The sequence below is a fragment of the Pteronotus mesoamericanus genome, unplaced genomic scaffold (assembly GCF_021234165.1).
Source record: "Pteronotus mesoamericanus isolate MK-2021 breed Mesoamerican mustached bat unplaced genomic scaffold, CSHL_Meso_final contig_74, whole genome shotgun sequence".
Lineage (NCBI taxonomy): Eukaryota > Metazoa > Chordata > Mammalia > Chiroptera > Mormoopidae > Pteronotus > Pteronotus mesoamericanus.
The window spans coordinates 8,164,249-8,186,955 of NW_026555247.1; the positions used below are offsets into that span (position 1 = coordinate 8,164,249).

The following is a 22,707-nucleotide window of genomic DNA, read 5'->3' on the forward strand; positions in this document are numbered from 1 at the left end:
ACTGAAATCATTACCGTGGGAGAGATCAAAGAGGGAGGCATTTTGGGTATTCAACTCCAATATTGTGTGGCTATAAATCAAGCCCATGCTGACCTGGGTCCCTGATGCCCTTTCTCCCCTAGTTAACAAGGACAGTGGCTACTGTTGCACGAAGAAAAAAGGCTGAGACTGAGTCTCAGGTAATTGTAATTGGGTGTTTCTGGGGAGAAGGGATCTTGTCTCACCCACTCATCCCTTGTCCCCAGCATGGAGTAGGCAAACAGCACGTGGATGTTGACCTAAGATGGACTGTGGACTGTAGTCAGGCTAGATATTCATCAACATGTGCTTAATTGAACGTCTATGAGCTCTCACTGAGGGCGGCAAACAAAACCTATAGACAGCAGATCCCCCATTCTTGGAAGATTTACAATCCAGCTAGGAACACAAAACTAGTTTTCAAGGAAGCCATTAATTGCTAAGCTAGGTAGTAAGTGCAATAGGAATTTAGAGAAAGGGGATAATGGTGCAGATTAGACTGAGATTTATGGAGGAAGTGGGCCTTGGTCTGTGACCAGAAATCCGAGCAGCATTGATGTAGGTGGAGAGAAGGAAGGCGGAGTGTGTGAAGAGTGGGAGTAAACAGAAGTGAATAATAAGAAGAAAAAGAACTAGATGTACAAATGAGAATGATTTGGCTTGACTGACTGGCACAGGTTGAAGCTGGATGAGGTGTAGGACTGGTGGGTTTTTGAGCAAGGTTGAAACCCTCTTAAAAGTCAAAGGAATATTTATCTTTTTGGAGAAGATGATAGACTACTACTCCAGGTTCTCCTACGCAGGAGACACGGGAACGGTGGTGTTTTTTTAAGAAAGACTATAAAGGGTGATTTGAGGGAATCAGAGGGGTAAGATGTGCAGTGAAGAAAAAGCAGTGATCCTAGAATCTGCGTAAAATAGTCTGGGTTAAATAAAGATGATACTTAAAGCAATTGTTTCTTCTACAGGACTTCTAATATACAGGGTGCGGCAGAAGTAACGCCTGCTTGAGTGTGGTTGGTGGGGTAATAATATGGGTGTAATAATTTATAGCTTTAATTTGAACATTTCACCTAAAATGTCATGTGGTGTGCTTGAGTGCGATATTGTTACTTTGCAGAATTGCATGTTTACGATTTCGTCATAAAAGATTTTGCAATAAAAAAGGGGAGTTATTTGTGCCGGACCCTGTATTTCAGGTATTCTCAGCCATTGCAAATAATATTGGCAAGTGTCTTACAATAACTTGTGAGTATATTTACTCTCAAATGACGGGAAAAGAAGTTTCGGAGAAGCAAAATAAGTTGGTCTAGGCCATATTGCTAGTAAGTGGCAGAAAAGGATTCAAACTCCATTTAAACTGTGCCCTTTTTCACTACACTGCTCTGGGAGTCATTGGTATTTTTTGAATGAGGAAATGATGGGAAATCCGTGTTTTATAAAGATTAACATGGTGACCATGTACAAGAAGGATTAGAGAGAGGAGAGACCAGACGTAAGTAGATGAAAAGGGTCTCCCTAGGGTCCTGACATTAAAAATAGAAAGGAAGGAATAAACATAAGAAATATTGCCAAGCAAGAACATAGGATGTGGTGACTGATGATCTAAATTATTGGAAGTCAGAGGGAGTCAAGACTGGGGGGAAAACCCGGAACGATTAGGTGGTGAGAAGACCGCCGGTGACCTTGGGAACACACTTGGAGTAAAAGGGTATTGATGGAAGCCAGCCTGCAGGTGAGGAAGGAGTGCGTCAGCGGTAAGGAAGTGGAGGATGCGGAGGCAGACCACAGATTTGAGAAATTTGGAAGAAAATGAAGGAAATAAATAAAACAGTCTTGTGAGGTTGTTTCAGGGTCAAGAAGAAGAACTTTTTTTTTGAAGACTGGAAACTTGTGCACACGTTTGAAGACAGGGGGCAGTATGCGGACAGGAGGAAGCTATTAAAGGAGCTAGAGGGAGAGGGGCCTCTGCACAGGGAGGGGGTCCCAGAGGTGGCAGGTGTGGGTTAGAACTGCTGGGCTGCCAGGCCAACTGCCCATGACGAGACAGTCCTGGGCGACAGCCACCAGCCCCATGTGGCAACTGAACACTTCACATGCTCCCAGTGAGCCTGAGGAACTGAGGGTTTTTTCCTATTGTGTTTAATTTAAAATCATTTAACTCTAAGTAGCCATATATTTATAAAGAGCTAGCATGTTGGACAGTGCATGACCCTTAGAGAACCAAAGGCTGTGTCTCCGGAAGAAGGGAACTCTTCCTTCTGATTCAGGAACGGAGAGCAGAGAGACAAACCAGGCATGTCCATAGGCAGGGAAGAAACAATGAGTTTGCCCCTGCCAGGTGACCTTAATTTTCACTGGTTATACCTGATGGAAAGCCACATTACTAGATCGTTAGAGTAGGACAGCCCACCTGTGGTATGAGGCTTGGAAATTCACGTCTCCACGGAAGTGTCATGGTCTGAGTCATAGTCTGCATTAACCAGATGAACTGGAGAACTGCCAAACCTCATATGGCACTAACCGACACTCACCCTCAGTCCATCTGCAGCTCCTGATCATGGTGCTCCTCGTCACGTGACAGGGAGATGGCGAGGACTCTGCTAGATTTCTTGGGATGAGGATCACATTTTGAATAGCTTACTCTGGTGTCTGAATGATGAGCAAGCCCTTCTCCAATATTCTAGTCCCCATTCAGTTTCCACATCTCTTAGTCTCCTTGGGTCTGATGTTTTAAAGCCAAAAGGAGGCAATTCCTCTCAGAACGATGTCAGTTAGACACGGTAGAAGTTTTTTCTTGAGAATTTGCTACCCAGAGAAAGGAGTGTATATCCTTCCCTTCATTCGGTAGGTAAACAAAGAGAAAGCCCCAAATAGGCATCCACTGTTGCCCTGAAACAGCGTCACCCACCGTCATTTTGCCGGTGTGCCCTCCGCTAGAGGGTGGCGTGTGTTGTTTGGGCTGTTTTTCATAGCCTCCGCAGCTGGGAATTCAAGATGCTATACTTAGGCAGAAGTCCATGAAGGAATTAATTGATATGAGCCAGAAGTTGATTGCCATTTAAGTACTCAGCCTCCACCATTGCCAAGTTTCCCTCTTCGCAGAAAGAACTGAGCTTGCCTGCAAACTGGCTCATTCAGGATGTGAGCACAAGATGGAATTCAACCTTTAATACGCTGCAACACCTGCTTGGAAATAAAGGGGCTCTGTGCTTTGGCCCCCGAGGAGTTGACAGCTGACTTCATTACAGAGAAATCTGGTGGAGATGGGAGTGGCTACTTCTCAGCCCAGCCTCCAGAGGCACTTGCCCAGGAGAGTAGTGCCAACCAGACCTGAGCTTTGGGATTCTTCCAGAAACCCATGCTGGGTCATTTTACCCTACATCATCCATCTTCCTTGAACTCTAGGAGTTGTCAGTCCCTTTGGTAGAGCTTCCTCCACACAAGGGAGAGGGTAAGAGGCTCTGGCCGGCGGAAGCTCAGTGCAAAAGCGTTTGCAGGTGTTCTCTAATGGGATCTGGATTTTCAAATTTCCTTTCTCGAGGGTTCTGCAATGCTGCCCCCCAGCAGGCAACAAAGCAGGGCTGCCATGCTCTATAAAGTGGAACTGGGAGGTTCATCTGAGTCCTTGTCCAAGTTCTGGAAAAGACCCAGTACTGCTCCAAGGAGCCCAGCCCACCCTGCAGAGGCCCCTGGAGGCTGACTCCAGTGCCTTGACCTTCCGTTTGGGCAGGAACACAGGTTATGCTTACCAACTGTCAATGTAGAGTGTCTACCCTATCATCCATTTGCATGATTTCAGAGCCTATTAATCTGGTCTCCATTAGCAACATAGAACTAGCATATCTGAGTTTCAACAAAGACTATTGACTTTCTACTATTACCCTTCATCAATAAAAAATAAAGCCATCTGAAATCTAGATGTCCAGGAAGAGGGGCGGGCTTATAGAGAACACATCTATTTGGTGGTTCACTGCTCAACTTGAAGCAACAGAAACATGAAGCAACAGACCGTGGATGGTCACAGAGCACCGTTCAATCTGCCTGTGATGCTAGATGGAAACAAAGTACAACTCAAACTTATATATACAAAAAATCATGTAAGTATTTTAAACATTTGAAATAGTCTGAAATGAGGAAAATAAGAAGAAAATAACAATTGATGCCAGAGGTCAAAATCAGCAATCCAAGAGCTGGACCTGGCCTGAAAGCCTATCTCATATGGCCCACACAGTGAGGGGCAGCAGAGTTTGAATGAAATAGGGAGGAGGTTGCCAACACTGAGAAACTGACACATGGCACATAACCACCCGGATTGCTGGCTTCTCCTGAGACACTGAACAATCTGCCCCGGCAGGCTGCTGTCCCTCCAGGCAACCGTTGGGGCAGGTAGGTGATGGGGCCTTTGCTCCCCGGGTTGCCAGAGTCCCCACTGGGCCAGATTTCTCACTCACTGAGCTGCTAATCCTGGGCCAGGTGTCAAGGTGGTGGGGTTCTGGGTCATGTTCCCCTTCCCTCGCTTCTGTCCAAACTTGCTGTTGGCTGTTACTTTGGAGAGTTCAAACGATCATTTAATGCCCAGTTGTAAAAGGTAATGTTCAGGGAAGAGAGCCTGAGGCCCCTACTACTTCCCTACTTCTTAGATATTATTTTCAAATTTCTAATCTTGAGTACAATACACTAGCTGGAGAATGTTACTGGCCCAGTGGTTCTCAAACGAGGCTCCCTCTCCTGGGGCACTTTTGATGTCCAGCCTGCACTCCATGCCGGTTAAGTCAGGGCCTCTCAGGGTGCGAGTCAGGCAATGAGTTTTTAATGTTCCCCAGGTGATTCCAATGTATAAATGTCCTTGAAAAAAATCATATAAATTTTCACATTAGAACAGCTTTTCATCCTTGGACCTATTGACATTTGGGGCATAATTTCTTGTTCTGGGCACGAGTTCTGAGTGTCGTAGGATGTTTAGCAGCATCTCTAACCTCTTCTCGTAGATACATTAGTGTGAGATGAGCACCACTGCAAAAAAGATCATAAAATTATGGCCAAGAATAGTGGTCAATGTATTGGCCACCTGCCTGTCTACAAGGCCTTTGAGAAATTTCTTTTGGAAATAAGTGCTAGGGAAAACAAAATCTCTCTTAAGGAAGTAGTATATTTCTTCCTCTATTTTTTTTTCCTTTACTACCAGGAAGCTCAGAGTCAATGCAAAAAAAAAAAAAAAAAAAAAAAAGCATTCAAAACCAAAATTAAAGCACAAGACAAGACAACTACTTTAGTATATTTTATTCCATCTTAAGGATGCTCATTTTCCTATTGACTCTTTGTTAATCTTTTAGTCGTCTTATATTCTTAAGGCACAAAGTAGAAAATAAATATAAACAAGGCTACAAGCAAAAGGAAGGAATGGCTGTTCCATGTTCTGTTCAGTATTTAAGACCCAAAGAATGACCGATTGTGAGAAAAGACCGGATCAGTCAGGCTTATGGAGCAGATAAGGGTCAACCCCTTTGGCCTGTAGTTATTTCTGGGATGATGCTGAACGGTGTGTGCTGAAGGAGGCCCATGGGCGGCCGTGTGGGGGCCTTTAAAGAGTGAGAAGCACAAGCCTCTGTTGCCTGCTGAGAATTCCGACGCCCAGTGCTGCCTGGGAGTCTGGGAAGTCCTGAGAGGCCGTGCTGTTCTAGGCACCTTGGGGTCCAACCTGGGACGCCACCGTCAGCCCCCTTCTGTGAAATGAAGAGCAGCTTACGTTTAGAGAAATAAAACCTGCTCATGAATAACCAGAAGTTTTAAAGCTTTAAAAAATCATTATTAAGTGTGGTTATTTCATTTTAAATGCAAACTCCTTGAATAGACCAGAGATCTTAATTTTTTAAATATAGCTCAGTATTTTAATTATGAATGTACTTGCATATTCTCAGCGTATTTCATTATTTATGTTGCCGGTGAAAGAAGCTTTTTAATTAAATAGCGTGCTGGCAATCCATTGTGAAATGTATAGATGTAGATTTCCTAGCATTAAAAAACGAAATACATACACACACATGAAATATTCTAGTGAACACATGCACTTTAATCACTATAGGAACTTGTTTCTGAATAATGTTAAAATTTGACCGAACATTTTTTTAAATAGGTAACAAAAATGGTATAATTTGCCACTAGTCCACATGGTTATTTATATTGACTGCACCCTACTAACTCGGAAATGGGGTGGACAGTGGTCCTCAGTGCGGTCCCCACACAAGAAGCATCAGCATCCCCTGGGAACTCTTTAGAACTGCACAAATTTGAGCCCCGCCCCGGACCAACTGAACCAGCAGTTCTGGGTTTGGGGCTCAGCTAGGCAACGAGCCCTCCAGGTGACCCTGATGCTAAATTCTGAGAAGCACGGGGTGAGGATTATGGCTTCTGGTGCTGGTAATCGGGGTTTCATTCATGGGTCGCTGGGGACAGGTGTTCACAGTGCTGTAGTTTCCCCACCTAAAAAGTGTTGTGAGCATTCTCGCTTGTTTCCGGTTTAACGATGTGCTTGAGGTCCTCAGAGTTTCAGAGGTCAAAAGAGTGATAGCGAATGAAGTGCTTTAAGCATGATGTGGTTTAAAGTTGCCCATTGATATCGGGTGTATACTTACCAATTTTGACTTATGATGTATATCGGGACTCAATTTACATAGTTTTATTTTCATCTTTCAAAAATAAAAAGACTCTTTGAAATTAGAGCTCCTACTCATTCCCCAGTTTTTGGCAGGTGGTGGGGCCAGCAATCTTCCAGAGACACCCACGCATGTGTGAGGGCCGATGACCAAGCTGCCTCCCCTGCACGCCCTCTCCTGGCTGGGGAGCGGCGGCCGGACGTGGAGCGATCCGGAGAAGACAACAGTGGGAGCCGGCGCCAGAGCTAGAACTAACAGCCACCGGCTCCCTGCTCTGCGCTTTGTCTTCTGAATGAACAAAGCTGCTTCTTAAGTACACATAAGCCAAACTGCCTCTCAAATTGCAGTCATCTACTTTGAGTTCAGATTTGCACAGCATGACATGAATTGGGTTGCAAATTATGCAGAAAACAGCCATCACATCCATCTGTGATGTCAGAATCCTCCAGTACAATGTGACCTGGTGGTATCTGAGAGAGCAGACATACAGTTGGGGCTGATTCCTTCCCTATGCAGTATGATGAATATCTTCCCAGTTGCATTTGGCCCAGAGTGAAAAGGTTAAATATGATTGAAATTAGGTCTGTGATATGCTCAAGTGCAGACTTCATTTCCAAGGGTGCAGGCAATTATTTTTTTTAATGGTAGAGTAACTAGAAAAGGAAAACACACAAATAAACTCATATCTAATGGTAAACTGAATTTATTTCCTCTTGGAAAACAATTCCAGTAATCTCCAGGTTCAGACCGCAGAGTAAACATTAATAACAGTAACATACAGGTTAGTTCAACTGATTCAAGAATTTGGCTGTGTGAAATCATTAAGGAAAACCTTGAACACTCAAAGCTTCAAATGTATCCAGGAAAAAAATTCTTTGACAGTCTACATAACAACTATTGCATATATAGTGATGCTACCTGTCACATTGCAAGGCTTACAAATATATATACGGGCCTTATCCAGCTGTGGGGTTCTGTTCTGTGAGAACATCTCTTCATGGTTTGCAAGAATCTTCAGCAATAAAAAATAGTGTCGGATTTAACCGTTGATTTACCAAAAGAGAAATTCTAGGCTTAAGTGTAAATAAAAGGAAGTCCAAATATAGTCTCATGTGTAACACAGTTGTCTTAATCTGTCTTCCTTGAAAATACTTTCTCTTAAGCCATTTTGCTCACATTTTTTTTTAAATCTTGCCTGAATAGGGCCCAAGTCCACTAGTCTTTATAAGACCATTTTAGTTTCAGACGACATAATACATGTGCAACACTTTATATACAAAGAGTCTATCCGGTGCTCAAAAGTTCAAACACATGAACATCCAACAGTTTTGATAATACAAGTTTTATGGTACAATACAATGTTTCTGAATAATATACATTAACAATGAAAGTTTCGTGCAAAGAGTAAAACATGTTCCCTTTTTTGTGCCACAGAAGTAATTCTCCTCGACAGATCATACTTGCACTAACTGCTGTGTTGGGTCATCGTATGATTCTGTAACAAAAAAAGAAAGAGGAGGGAAAAAAACTTAAGTGATTGTATTTTCAGCAGGCCAAGTATCTATAGATGCTGATTGATTTATGACGCCATGAACAATGGGTTTTGTACCCTGATGAATGGTGCTCAGGGGCCCTGACTCCACCCTGCCCAAGAGCACCAGGGGGTGGGGGGCAGGGCCAGGGGCCCCCCTGAGGGGAGAGGACTGGCCCATATCTTTCCTTTTCTCTGCCTCTGCCTTGTCTTCCTTTCAGAATACCCCTCCCATCTTCTACTCTCAATTCTTATCAAAACACAACCCATTTTTCAACGACCAGGGTAGTAGTATTTGACCAGTTCCCTTTATCTGTGCACTATTTCCATTGATTATAAATGCTTTTATTCAAATTACTATTGGGTGGTGAACATCTTGACAGCAGAGGCTCTATCTGTCCCTGAATAGAAACTTTAAAGGCAAAAGCCGCCTGGCCAACGACTGGCGGAGGGGGCAGAAGGCTTCTCTGCCTCCTCTCCACAGGTCGGTTCAGGGCCCTGTCACCACAGGGCTCAGGAGCAGGTGACAGCAGCCGGCAGCCACTCCCCCATCTCCCGCTGATGCAGCCTTTGCTGTATTTGGGTATTTTCCTCTCCATCCACACAGCATGTCCCCTTTCTGAGGAAACAACTTCTTTCCAAACTGTGCGAGGCCAACTGGGACCCCTGGGACTGTGGCCTGCACAGGGGGTGGCTCCACGCGTACATTCAGAGCCTAAGCCTAGAGGCGGCCTGCTTTCCGCCTTCCCTCCTCTACACTTCCCCTGAGCCGCGCTCTCCCCACTCTCGCTGTGCACACCACCCCCAGCCCCTTCCTTCTGATCAGAATCTTGAGGCCTAGCTCAAAATACTACCACTTCCATGCTCGCCCCATCTAAATTAACTTTTCCCTTCTCTGATTTCCTACGGCACTTTCTACTGCTTATAGAGTATGCTCGTAGATCTGGTCTTCTGGTATGGGCAGGCCTGGCTCTCGGTCTATGTCAGTAATTCCTGTGTTCATTCATTGGTCCATTCCTTCCCAAGCATCTGTTGAACACTCGCCTCACCACTTGGGTGGCCACGGCATCACAGTGCTCAAGCAGGAGCCTGGCCAGCTGAGGGGCTGACTAGCAGGGCGAGGGCTACTGAAGGAAGAGGATGCTCCCTGTCCTCATGCCTTCCAAGTGCTCACAGTGTAAAGAAGAAAGTCCTGTGGGCACATTATGGTAAAGCAGTATGGCAGAACCATGTTAAAAATGAACCTAGAAATGTCATGACTACACCTAACCTTGCCTGCCCTTTGGGGAAGACTTCACAGTGCAGGCAACACGTGACATTTCAGTTGAGGCTGGAGACATGAGAAGGCATTCGGGATGCAGGGAGGGACTCCCGGTCGAGAGACTGCAGGGCCAAAGGCAATGAAGCAAAACTCTGCACGGTGTGTTTGTGGGCCTGCAATCCTTCGGACTGGCTGCAGTCTTCTAGGGCGCCCTGAGCCCGGAGTGCCGATGAGAAAGGGAGATTGGGGGGCACGTTATGAAGAACCTTCTGCACCTGGCTAAGGACTTCAGGCTTTGCCTTTTAGGTGAAGAGGCGAGCGATTGAAGTTTTTAAAGCACAGGGCTTTGTCTTAGAGAGCTGTGTTTTCTTTCCATTCCCCAGAACAACTAGCCAAAAGCCTGCCCAGTGAGTTTTAGCTGATGACCAAAGGCTTGGCTGCTGACACTTGCCAAGCCATGGCTGAGGGCGCCGGTGAGGGAGATGCGAGGCTTGCGAAGAGGACCCAGGTTTTCTATTCCGTTTCAAACTTAGCCCATTTTTGAAAACTGACCACAAATAATAAAGATGAGAAACTTCAGTTCGCTCACCCTTGTTTGAAACAGCTAATTTGATTAATTCAGTGAAAGATAAGCTGGATTTTTTTTTTCTTCTTAATAGTCTTAGCCTCAAAGTGCACACAGGAGCAGAATACTTTTTATGTCAACTCTCTTTTTCCTTATATTCATTTTAAATACTTCTGAAAATCATTTTTAACCAATAGGTAGATAAAAAAAATTAATAAAAATATGGATGGGACTAAAAAGCGTTCTCATTTCCTAAAAAAAAACCCCACTATTATGATTAGAGAGGTTATAGGCAATACAAAAGTCCAACTACTTGAAATATACTATGTAAGTTTTCTTATACCTTTGCTCTCTCAATGGGTCAAATCTGGTATTTGAGAAAGTTTTTATTTTAAAAGAAGAATTTAAAAAATAAATACAGGTCATGAGAATTGTATTTACCTAAATGATAAGACACTAAGAACAGATAGGAAATTTTTGTTTTATACCATAATCAAAGTAAAAAAAAAATCAGCTTGGTAACATGATTTTAAATGTTTAATGTGTTTACAATAGACATTCAGCATTTGATAGGATTCTAGAGGCTAATGAAGGAAGATATATTGCAATTTCCCTAGTGTTTCTTTATGTGCCTACGTTGAGATACTGCAAAACAAGCGCCTAACACCAATTGGCCATAATAGTTGGCAATAGTTTTGTCTTGCATGCTTCATCCTAAACTAAAGCCATATAAGCCTCTTCAGAGCTGCAAAAAAGAAAAAAAGAAAAAGAGAAAGAACAAATACATGAATCACTTATTGCAACAGATTGAAGTTGCCACACTAAAGGAGTTATGCTTTGCATATTAAGAGAGGAGAATATAAATCATTTGAGAGAAGGACTATAGAGTAAGGCTTGTGAAATTCAAGCTTATGTAGAAAGAAAGAGTCCCAATATAAATAACATCTAAATGGGAAATCTGGCCTGAAAAATGGTAAAGACAGAAAGTTCCCCTGCATACCCTTGAGATCACTTATGCATTGTCACTTTTTCGTTCTTTTTTAGGAGAGTCAGGCCCCCATTCTTGGTGTCCACCACTGGCAGGGACCCTCAAGGTGGGAAGGGGCATATTTCTAGATGGTTCTGGGAAATAGGCATATAAGCACTGAAAGAAAATGAAACCCATCCTAAAGGGCTTGCCCTGCCCTGAGGAGAGCCCCTGGGATGCGTCCATTCCCCTCCCCCATGTGGTATTCTGAGTCACCGAAAATACAAATGGCCTAATTTCATTTTCTGAAGGAAGGAATGGATGTCCGAGCCGCATGGATTATTGGGTTGGCTTTTCGGGGTTGGAGAGAACAGACAGAGTGTCAGTCTCTGGACTTCACTGAAGATCCTTTGATAAGAGAACCAAGAAGTCTCTTCATAGGAGCCTCCTCTGTATTTTGTGTTTTAAATATCACAGACATCATTGCTTTATAAGGGGAGACAAGAAGCAAGAGGGAAAGATGAACAGGAGGTCAGAGAAGCCCTAAGAACAAAGTTGGTAGGCTCTGCGAGCCGCTGGCTCTGGCCCTGGCTCCTGGCCACACCACAGCACAGGTCCCCAGTCACTGCAGCACCAGCGAGGACGTGCGGAGAGGAGAAAACACCTCCAGGCCATCAGCAAGCAGCCTTCCCGTGCACGTTTCCTGCTCTATAGGTCCAGAGGAAACCACTACACTAGAACAAAGCCGTGGGTAATCTCACCAATTTTACACAGCAATTCACAGTCCCCAAAGTACTTTAATGCAATGACATGTTATGTGAAAAAATATCTGTTCCAATGAAGGGAAAGTGTTTTACATAATCGAGGGGAACATCAGCTCAACACTGATGGGGTTGGGGGGTGATGACAGAAAAGGAAGTAGGAAGTAAAGAAAACTTCTGTAATCCCACAGAGAGCCATATTCTACTCTGCAAAAAGCCATCTCTTGGAGACCCCATGTCTAAGTAACTGAAAATTGCGAACCATTAATCCCAGTTATGAACAGTTGTTTTACACGAGGGGGGTTTGTGTAAAAAAAAAACCCCATCAAATCCGGAACACACCTAAAAGCTTAAAAGAAGATCTATCTAGGTATGATACCTCAATAACTAGGCTTCAAAAACAAAACACACTCTAGTATAAAGGGCCCCATTTGGAAGAAGTTCTACCTTTTTTTTTTTTCCTCTTTAAATGTGAAATTAAACTTAGAAAGCTAAAAAACAGATGAGGACCTACCTTAAATATTCCCTTCTAGCACTATGTATTTCTTTAAAAATATGAAATGCCTTTCATTTTACAAGACTGGAATTCTCATTTTGGGCTTGGCACGCTAACAAATGATTAATTCAGCCTCCTCCTTTCTGAGAGCTGACCACATTTACTGGTCAAATGGTTTAATCCTATTTAAAATGCAATCCAAGCAAAATATTTTTAAATAAATATAAAAACCCATGATCCCCTGAAACTGTTCACCTGGCCAAGCTATCCCATTTTCTTTCAATCATGATGTGAATTTGAGTATTTGCCCCAGTAACAATGATGAACTTAAGCTTTGGAGAGAAGCTGGGGAGTGGGGTGGAGGGGGGTGAGGAGCTGGGTTTGGGGGAGGAGTAGGGGGAACCTACCTTCCCAGGATGGAAAAATTAAGTCCCCACCCCCAAAAGTTGTGCCACTGATTGTCCAACCTCTTGGCAGAGGCTGCGTCTCGTCTGTGCTTTGTAACTCTCTCTTGGCATTGGCAAAATGTTAAGTAGCAATCGTAATAAAAATAAAAACTGCATTTGAATGGAAGTTTTGTGAGAGCTGTTGATTCAAAGATGTTAATCATTTTTACCAGGACTTGTCTATTTATAGCCTTTTGTCTCTAACAAATTCTGACAAGCTGTTAAAACTAAGAAAAAGAGCCAAGCAGGCTATTTTAAAAAAAGGAATGAAAAAAAAAATACAAAACAAAAACAAAATAAGCTTTCCACTAATTCACCATGCCATTAGAATCTCAAATTTAAACTGCAGTTGTATTCAATTTAAATGAGATGTTTTCCGACCAGATGAAATAGCAGGCAATTGTGGCTCTGCAACAATGCAAGGCGGGAAGAAATAAAGAAATATAAAGATTAAATGTGGCTGTTGCTTTCAACAGATGGTGACAGCACCATGGCAGCATGTTGTTTTTCCTTTAGTTGAAGAATGCAAACATTTGTAATCAATCATCACTGATTAACTAATTACATTACCCTTCCTTTTATCACTAGGGTGGGACCTTTATCAGTAAACACTATGGATGATCTGTATGCTCTTATTTTTCCAGAAGCCTATTCCAGTACACACACAGTCCTGCAGTTACAAGGCTGCAAACAGAATTCTACATTACCGTCCACCTTTAAAGCGCTACTGTTTTTTATTTCTTATTTTTTTTTTTTTCAAACAAAAGCAATTGGTTTCCAACAGGCTGGATAATAAGTCTTTTGACCTGCATTCTTCTTTGACCCATTAAGGTCATCCCTGCGCTCGGGCATATAGCTGACTGAGGAAATGCCTGCAAGTCCTACATTTCATCTCCTGCCCACTCAAAATAAAGCTTTCTTTAAATGTGTCTGTACGGGTCCCTGAAGGCCAAAGAGACATCCCTGTAGTGGGCAATGGAGGGACAGAAGCTTCTGCCTTTATTAATGAATGCAGACCATTATGAGTCTGGCTGGCTCCTTCCCTGTTCCCAGAAGCATATACTGTACGTGACTTAAAATGCTAGAATATTGACACAAAGCGAGCCGGGCACCCCTAAGGAAAATTACTCCTTGGATATAATGTAGGCTCGTAACAGCTATTAGAGTACAAAATAAAACCCTCCGGGATCAAACTGACATATACCGCATTCTACCTAGTCCTCAAACATTAGAAGAATTTCTTTGTGAAGGCATTCTCAAGGACAGCATTAAACTGACTTTTGTAGCAATCTGCAACAGCATTTTGGCTTAGAGCTTTTAGTACTAAATCTCTGGTTTGAATCAATATAAGTACTATATCTTCTGCATTAATCAATACATTTGGTTCAATACATGTTCTATTAAATTATACTTTCTAATCAAGATTTTTACATTCCCCGCGCCCCCCCCCCCCCCCCGCTTTTTTCATTCCCAACTTCTTTTGCTGGTAAAATACTTTTGAAAGTGTATAGAGCTAATGATGACAGGGTACTTGGTGTGTCCCCCCTGCCCCCGTACAGTACAGAAAAGATTGTCACAACGCAAAGAGCAGCCTTTAATTGTCTTAATAAGGTTAACGGGATGTGAATATAATAAATTAACATCTTCAAAGTCTACACAATTACAAAAGTACTCTTAGTTTTAAATTAATTAAAAGCGAATAGCTACAGCTCTGGAAGCACCATTAGGAATGTTCTAAAAATTACACCAAAGACCCAACTCATCCAAAAGTTCCAATCAGACCCCACTGTGCCATCCTGAAGTTTCCATTACCCACAAACTATATAATTCCTGGCCGGAGAAATGCTGAGTAACTGTGTTGTCGTAGACCTTAGCCAGTAAATATCAGGAACATATATGTGGATGTGTGCATTTTTGGAAGATATGTTATATTTGATTGAATACTCTCTAAGAGACATTATATAATATTTCCCAAAGCACTATGAGAATCTAAGAAACATATTCATATATTGGATTTTCACAGCCAGGGAAGCTGACTCATAATTTTTACTTTGGTTGAATTTACTAAAATGAGATTCTACTCTTTTATTTTGACATAGCAATGGCATTTCTGAAACTGTCTGCCATGATATGCTTCTGCCCCCTCTTTAATGCCATGAATGTTGCATTTATGATCATGTTTGCACTGACAGAATTTCCCTTTTTATTTTTTCATATGGTAATGTCATCACCATGAACTTACAGAGACACTGACGCATTTTCTTTTGACATTTAACAGTTCACATGGGCTTGGCCTGACATCTCAAAGTGTTTTCTGGATGACGCTAAGCTACATTAAAGCAAAAGGTGAAATGGCATCATCAGAAGTGATCAGAAAAATACAAGATATTAAAGGCAGAAAAGGACTATTAGATTATTTGGTTTGGCCCCTTGCAGGAACAGAATGGTTTTAAGAAGTTTCTATTCCAGGCCAGTTTTAAATGGTTCTGGCAATGAAGCTTCCCCCACACCTCCCATAGGAAATGATTTCACATTCTAATAAGCCTCACTGAAGGGCACTGTTGTTCTCTGGACAGTCACACTAAATTAACCTACAAAGGGGTGGTCTGAGATAACCCGGAAGCACATGGACTGAGCCTGATGAAATGAGAGACAGAGACAGAGACAGAGAGAGGTGAGAGAGATCGCCAAAGTAACCCTGAAGACAATCCAGTGAGCTACTTCTTAGTCATTTTACAAACTACATGCTATTCAATTGTTTCAAGACAGATTCTAGAAGGCTGGTAGGCTTGTCTCATGATGAGGTTTCCCAATTTCAACACTATTTGGCATGCTGGGCTAGACACTTCTTTGTTCTGGGGGGCTGACCGATGCACTGTAGCTTGTTCAGCAGAATTCCTGGCCTCCGTCACCAACATGCCAGTGGCACCTTCCCCGTTGTGACAACCAGAAATGTCTCCAGACACTGCCACATAGCCACAGGTGGAAAAAATATCGCTTTCCGTTAAGGACCCCTGCTCTACAGTGTTAGACACACTGAGCTTGTTGTGCATGCTGAAGTACACCACTTAGCCTTCAGTCCAAGACAGCCGTTTTGAAACTTTTTCATCTCATGGCACACATAAACCAACTACAAAATTCTGTGGCATGCCAAAAAATATATTTGTTTGCCAGTCTGACCAAAAAAAGGTATAACTGTGATTCATTCACACCGACAGATCTTCTTGTGGTGGCTATCATTTTTTTATTTGGCAGTCTAAAGGAAAAGAGGTCAGGGCCTCTGACAACATAGTCAGGTGTTGCATGTTTTAAAAATTCTTCTGGCACGCTGGTTGAAGATTGCTGGTCTAAGAGGTATCTCTCCCATCATTTAAAAAAAAAGATAACAAAATGATGCATATAGAACTATAATGCATGAAATTTTAAAACACAGTCAATGGGTAAGAGTGGGCAGTTGTTGATAAATTGTGGAAAGGATTCTTGGAGATACACAGGGTCTGGCACAAATAATGCCCTTTTTATTAGAAAATCTTTTATTACAAAGTCATACGCATGTAATTCTGTAACATAACAATATCACGCTCAAGCATATCATATGACATTTTAGGTGAAATGTTCAAATTAACACAATAAACTATTACACCTATATTATTACCCTACCAACCACACTCAAGCAGGCATTACTTCTGCCAGACCCTGTATAATAAATAGTATTGCTCATATGAAGAATTGAATCTCTCCAAAAATGTTCATTCATGCAGCAATTCACTAAAGCCTTCCATGTACCATCAATAAACCAAGGTGGTACATTTTAGTGGCAATTAATCAAGGCTGCTTTAGGAATATTTGCAATTGAATAAAGGATAAAGGGACCTAAATATTAAACTCTGGAAATTAATATTTAGAGTATGGAAACAACTATCTACTTTGAAAGACCTCCAGAGCAACTATCCTCAATTTGCTGCTCCAGATTCAATTGCAAAGTCAACTAGATTTCTAAGTAATGTGTGAGAGAACCAAAGAGATGGTTTCAGGACTGAGAGGGTTGTGGCAGCATCTGGTCCAATATCTCATTTTATGGCTGAGGAAATTAAGTCCCAGAGAGTTGAAGTCAACTGTCAAGGTCTTCTAGCCACTCCAGTGGCTGAGCTGGCTCCAGGCATGACGTACCTGGTGAGTGGTGCTGGTTGCTGTGTTCTAATTCCTGGGCTAGGCCGGCCACCGAGATGCCAGGTGCTCACCGTCATGGCAGTCACCAGCTGGGGGAGGACAGGGAGCTATGGGCCGCAGAGCAAGGGCCCCTCGCCTCCTGTGAGGAGCCACAACTTACCTGGTGCTGCAGGGATGAGGAGGAGGAGGTGAGAAGGGAGTGGTGGGCCCCAGAAGCAGGGAGCAAGCCGGAGTCAGGCTGAGGGGCACAGCATTCAGACGCTGTTTAGGACTGAAAGCATCTCTGGGGTGAAGGTGCCCTGGGCTGGGCAGGGAGGTAGGGAGGCAGTGCAGACAGGCCTGTTTTCACTACAGGGGATCTTTTTTGTATCACACTGAGCTGGAAAAGCCTATGGTGATTAACAGTCGCAAGAAGAGCCACCTAATTAGCCTGGGCTTAGTCCACTGTGAATCTTCAGGAGCCTACACAGAGACTAATTTTTAAAATGACATGTCCAAAGCGCTAATGTTGAACAATTTCTAGTATTTTGACAATTAAACATTACAGAGAAATAAGTCATTCTGGTCTACTAGCTTCAAAAGAAGAAATACTGCTGATAGGTAATACATGAGAAACGTTAATGTACAACTTCATTTTTCACTAAGAACTTAGGTAGTAAAGTTTCAGGCACTAGCTGACTGACTCCTATCTATTTTGCATACCCGATGGGCTTGAAAATTTCCCTTTTAGGAACTGATCATAGCCTTCACTATCTATTACATTGAGGAGAAAAGTGCTGAATTAGACAAAGAGGCTGAAAAGAGCAAAATGAGCACTGGAAAATATATTAAAAGTATGAAGTTTATTTTTTAATAGAAAACAATAAATGGAGCTACCTGTTTACATGCAAGAAATTTTAAATCAAACTATACAAAGCCAGCAAAAGTGAAAGAGGCTGGAGCTTAAAGATTCCGTTTAGACTCTGGAATTGCAGGGTTCCAGCATATTGTGGGACAGAAGGCTTTGATAGGCAATACAGTCTAATAAGATATTCAGGGATTAAGGCAGTGCTTCACAGACAGATGTGTCGATGTGCCAGTTGTTGCTAAGCTTTAATTTTTCCCGCTGTAATGTTTAATTTATCACACTGGCGCTTTCTAAACTAGAACATCTGTAAACAAGGTTAAGAATGACCTCCTTCCCATTTTACATTCGTGAACAGTGCCCCTTCTTCGTGCTCTAATTTTAGATACCTTAAAGATAAGTAAATCTGTGGAAGGGGGAAAAAGAAGGCTCGTCTGATACTGTAATGTGTTCATCATGGGCGAATACAAATTTCCTCTCCGCCTGGCTCTTAGTGCACAAAACTAACTCGTGATGCTCAAGCCATATTCAGATATCCACTTCCCAGTCAAATGCAATTAAACAAACTTCTGCTAAATATTTAACAGCCTTGTGTAGTAATTAGCCACAATAATAGGAGCTTAAATTGATAATTGCTCAGAAATGTCCTCTTGCAAACATTGCAAATTTCCCGCTCCTCCCCTTTCTCTTAGAGTTTGAATCCCAGAAGGTCTTTTAAGGAAGGATTTAGTTAGTGAAAGTGCCCATAGTCATACTACTTGGCCCAAGATCTTCCACTCAGGTTGGGTTGTTTTACCACTTGCTCCAAGATTCCACTCATCTTACTTATTTCACTTCTGTTTTTGAAATCACTGAAATTTAAAGTTATGTACCTGAATGCTGCTGGAGCAGAGCATTGATTTAAAAACTGACTGGCAGGCTTAGGATTTAAACTCTGGTCCACTAGATTCAAAAGGTCATCTGATTAGAATGGGAGCAGCACGAGGCGATGTAATTTATATTCAAAGGGTAACCTTTGTGGGGAGAAGGAGGGAGGAACGACTCCTTCTGCTTTTCCACTTGATATGGACAAGGATTCCCTTCAAGAAAATGCCAATAATTATGAAAAATAGTTTATTGAACTTGGGCAAAAAGCAAAAGAAATGCCACTTCCTTGCAGTGTATTATTTCTTTTATTAAAAATACTGTCACACTCTCTAGGAGGTAAAGTCACATTAAGAGTAAGTCAAACATGTAATAAATCATCAAGAACAGAAAAGAAAATCTTTCTCCATCATAAGCAACCAAATGCTTGTCTACCAGGGCACTGGCTTTAGAAAATACACATGCAAAAAATAAGACTAAAAGGACAATGCGTAGTCCTTTTAGTTACGTAATTTACTTAATTAAACTGTGTATGAGTGAGTGTGCGTCTGCAGACGTGAACCTGTGCACACCCACGCCTGAGCTGGATGTTGGTGCGCGCATGTGCCATGGAGAGGTGGAAAGAGTTACATGTGTGGGTTCCACAGATAAAATCCCTGGTGTTTGCTTTTGATTTTTCTGTTCCTTGGGGCTCGTATTTCTGCATGGAGAATGCAATTAGAAGGAGCTCCAAGTAGCCCTTGTTTAGAATTCTAAGAAAGTCCTATTTAAAATGCAAATATTTTACAAACCTAACTCTATTTGGATTCTTTCACTTTAAACTAAAAAAAAAAACAAAACCCAACAAAACAAAACCCTGGTTTGGCGAGAGGAGAAAAATTTCACACTCAACTTTGGTGCTTTTTTTTTTTCCCTTTGGTCACTCTCTTTCCTTTCCCTTTTCCCTGTATGCTTTTGTGTACTGTACAAAGTTTCTTTTCTATAATCCAATCCATGTAGGTAAGACCGTACATATTTAATATAGTGTATTAATTACCTCTGTACAAATGGAAAAATTATGTCGAATATTTCTAGACCCATATGGCTGTTAATTTCTGTACAATGCTACAATGCCAACCCAACACGGTAGACCTGGGATAGTTTTTCCAAAGTTGATAGCACAGCTAAAATTTCCAAAAATTCAAATTTTTATACACACACACACACTCACACACACACACACACACACACATATAGATCTGTATCTCAAGAGCAGTATGCATCAGTGGCAGCAGCAGCTTTTCCAGGCTCTGCAGTCATCTGAACAAAATTATAGAGACATGTACAAAATTTAAATCCTCCCCTTTTAAAATCCTCATTTGAAGATATGTTTATTGATTTTAAAGAGAGAGAGACATCAATATGAAAAGTATCAGTCAGTTGCCTCCTGTACCTTATGGGCCCCAGCAGGGGATCAGAGCTAAAACTTAGGCATGTGCCCTGACAAGGCATCGAACCTGCAACCTTTTGGTGTACAGGACAATGTTCCAACTAACTGAGCCACCCGACCAGGGCCAATTCCCCTTTCTCTAACAATCTCCTGCCTCCCTGTCCCCTGAAATCATGTTTCTTAGCTAGTTCACACAAGCAAATAGAAGACATCAGGAATGCCTAAATGCATCTCTTATTGTGCATGGAAACTTGTCAGGTCTTAAGATATATTTGTATACTCCCCTGTCCATCTTCTCCTCTTGACTGGGAATCATTCGGGTCTGAAAGCGGCGGCACTGCCCCAACTCTGCGCCCAGCCAACGACAGCCTTTACTTGCTTCAGAAGCCCGCACTTGAAACTCCCACCCTCCTCCCACTTCCCGGGCACCTTTCCTGGCACTGCCTCTAGGTCTCCGTGGGACAGTTTGCTCAGCCCTCATGGTGAAAAGAGCTACTGGAAGGACAGCCCTTTAATTCCCCACACAAAGATGTGCTGTATCTATGGTGAGAGTAATCTATCACCCTCACATCCTTATACAATTTGCTACTCCAAATTAATTTTAATTCATTACCATAAAGCAATATAATTAAAAAAATAACTCTTTAAAGTGAAGTATTTAACATGATCCTGGAAGAAAGACAGCTTTGACTAAGAGAGGGCCAGGCAGCAGGCATGGTGCATACTCATGCAAATTCAAAGGTGAGCTGTAAACAAGTACACACTGCAACACTGTGGAGCATAAAGGGCCGGCGACGGGAGGCCTCATTCTAATCAGCCCTCAAAGGAACCTGCCAGCCAGAAGTGGCACTTATTCTAATTTAAAGCCCTCATGCTTGCTTCAGTGTTGCAAAATTTATAAAAGAATAACTTCATTAAACCGCCTGGCACTTCACACGCAAATGCAAACCAGCCACAACACAGAAGGAGCTGGACAAGAGGAAGAGAAATAGTCCCAGAGAGTTGTTAACTCAGAGATTAAAATAAAGTCTGCATTGGGTTGTTTCTCTCTCTGACAATGGGGTTTGCCCTGCAACTTTCCCTCACCAAGGACGTCTGCCACACAGTCCTTCACGTCTGTCAGGAGGCCTGTTGCTCCTGTGAATCTGCTTAATAATGCTGAAAATCATTCAAAGCGGTTCGGCAAGGCCCGTCATGAGCAGAAATACACCTGGTGGTACACAAATGAACGTTATTCGGTGTGTCTTTCCTGGTCGGCAGAGGAGATTGACTCTGAACACATCACTGTGACAGTTTCCGTTTGCTGGAGCATATATCTCTGACTCACCTAAGTTGTTGAAAAACTAATGTAAAAAAATTTTTCACCCCTTAACCTCAGTCCTCAAGAAAGCAGGCAACTTTAAGGGTTAAGTGGAAACAATCTGCCGAAGCCAAGCGCAGGGCTGGAGAAAAGTTATCGTCGCGATCTAAAACACACACTTTTAAGGAAAATAATTCTTCTCCCCTGAATCAAAGAATCAAAGAAATGCTATAGTCAAATAACTTCAGGCTCGGTTCCTGAGTTACAGTGCCATTTGTGTCAGAACACACATCATTTTGTGCTCAACTGTCAGCATATTTTTCAAAATCGTTTTTTTGGGAATGCAATGAAAAGACAAATCTCGAAGCCTGTAGAAAAACTCCCAACCTCTGAGAAAGTGCGTGTCACACACAAGTTGTACTACGCACTGGGGTCTTGAGAGATCCCAATAATGAATGACTCCTTTCCTGTTCAGTGTTTCTCATCACCCAAGGCCAAATCAGTGCTAAGATTTTGCTTCAAAGAGAATAGAGTAAGCATTCAAAAATCTTGAGAATGGTACTCCATGATGGATAAGAGGAAAAACCCTTCAGGTGAAATCTCTTAAGATGAATCTCCAATGGCAACAACAAGACTGTTTATCCCCACTGTTTCTCAATTTTGGAGTGGGGTTCTGGCTGTTGCTCTGAAGAGAGACCTGTTATAATACTCACACCAGGCTGACGAGAGGACAGGTTGACACAATAGGTGTGAACATTGAAGTTATCACCTAAAAAGTACAATGTGGCCCCGGCTGGGTAGCTCTGTTGGTTAGGGCATCATCCTGATGTGCCAAGATTGCAGGTTCGATCCCACAGCAAGGCACATACAAGAGTCAACCAATGAATGCATCAGTAAGATGAATGACAAACTGACGTTTCTCTCTCTCTCTCAAATCAATCAATAAAAAATTTTTTAAAAATGCAGCGATGTAATTCTTTTTTTTCCTAGGAACAAATATTGAAATTACTTCTCGATCATCCTTATAAATTTGTTTTATAGTGCAGAAAGCTCTTTCACGGTCACATAAAGCAATCTACTGGTGAAAGTACGTTGTATTATTTTTCTTTTCCATGAATAAAAAAAAGGCTAATCAGATGGAATGAATAAGCTAATTCAATTACAGGCAGCTTTTATTATACAATAAAATATGGATTATTGATCGTGTGGAGCTGGTGGAGTGGGATGCAAATCCACTGAATGGAACCTGCAGATCGGAGCTTAAGACTATTTTGAGTCACGTTTAAATCTGCTGGAACTGTTTTTACTTTTGAAAAACCACCAAAAGAAAACAAAATGAACTAATTAAACAGTGCTTCAAAGGGGAAAATGAAAGGTTACCCCCAAGGGTGGGAAGGGA

The 22,707-nt window shown here is 42.2% G+C and overlaps 1 protein-coding gene across 3 annotated transcripts in view; it reads right to left on the bottom strand.

Annotated features, from left to right (window-relative positions):
* Nucleotides 1–7,407: 7,407 nt before the first annotated feature.
* The window catches only part of ZNF521 (zinc finger protein 521), a 280,897-nt gene continuing 265,597 nt past the window's right edge, over nucleotides 7,408–22,707 (bottom strand). For all 3 annotated transcript variants that reach the window (XM_054583473.1, XM_054583471.1, XM_054583470.1), the window contains one exon: nucleotides 7,408–8,169. In XM_054583473.1, the coding sequence (XP_054439448.1) occupies nucleotides 8,140–8,169 (30 nt within the window). In that variant the 3' untranslated portion in view covers nucleotides 7,408–8,139. The remainder of the gene's footprint in view (nucleotides 8,170–22,707) is intronic.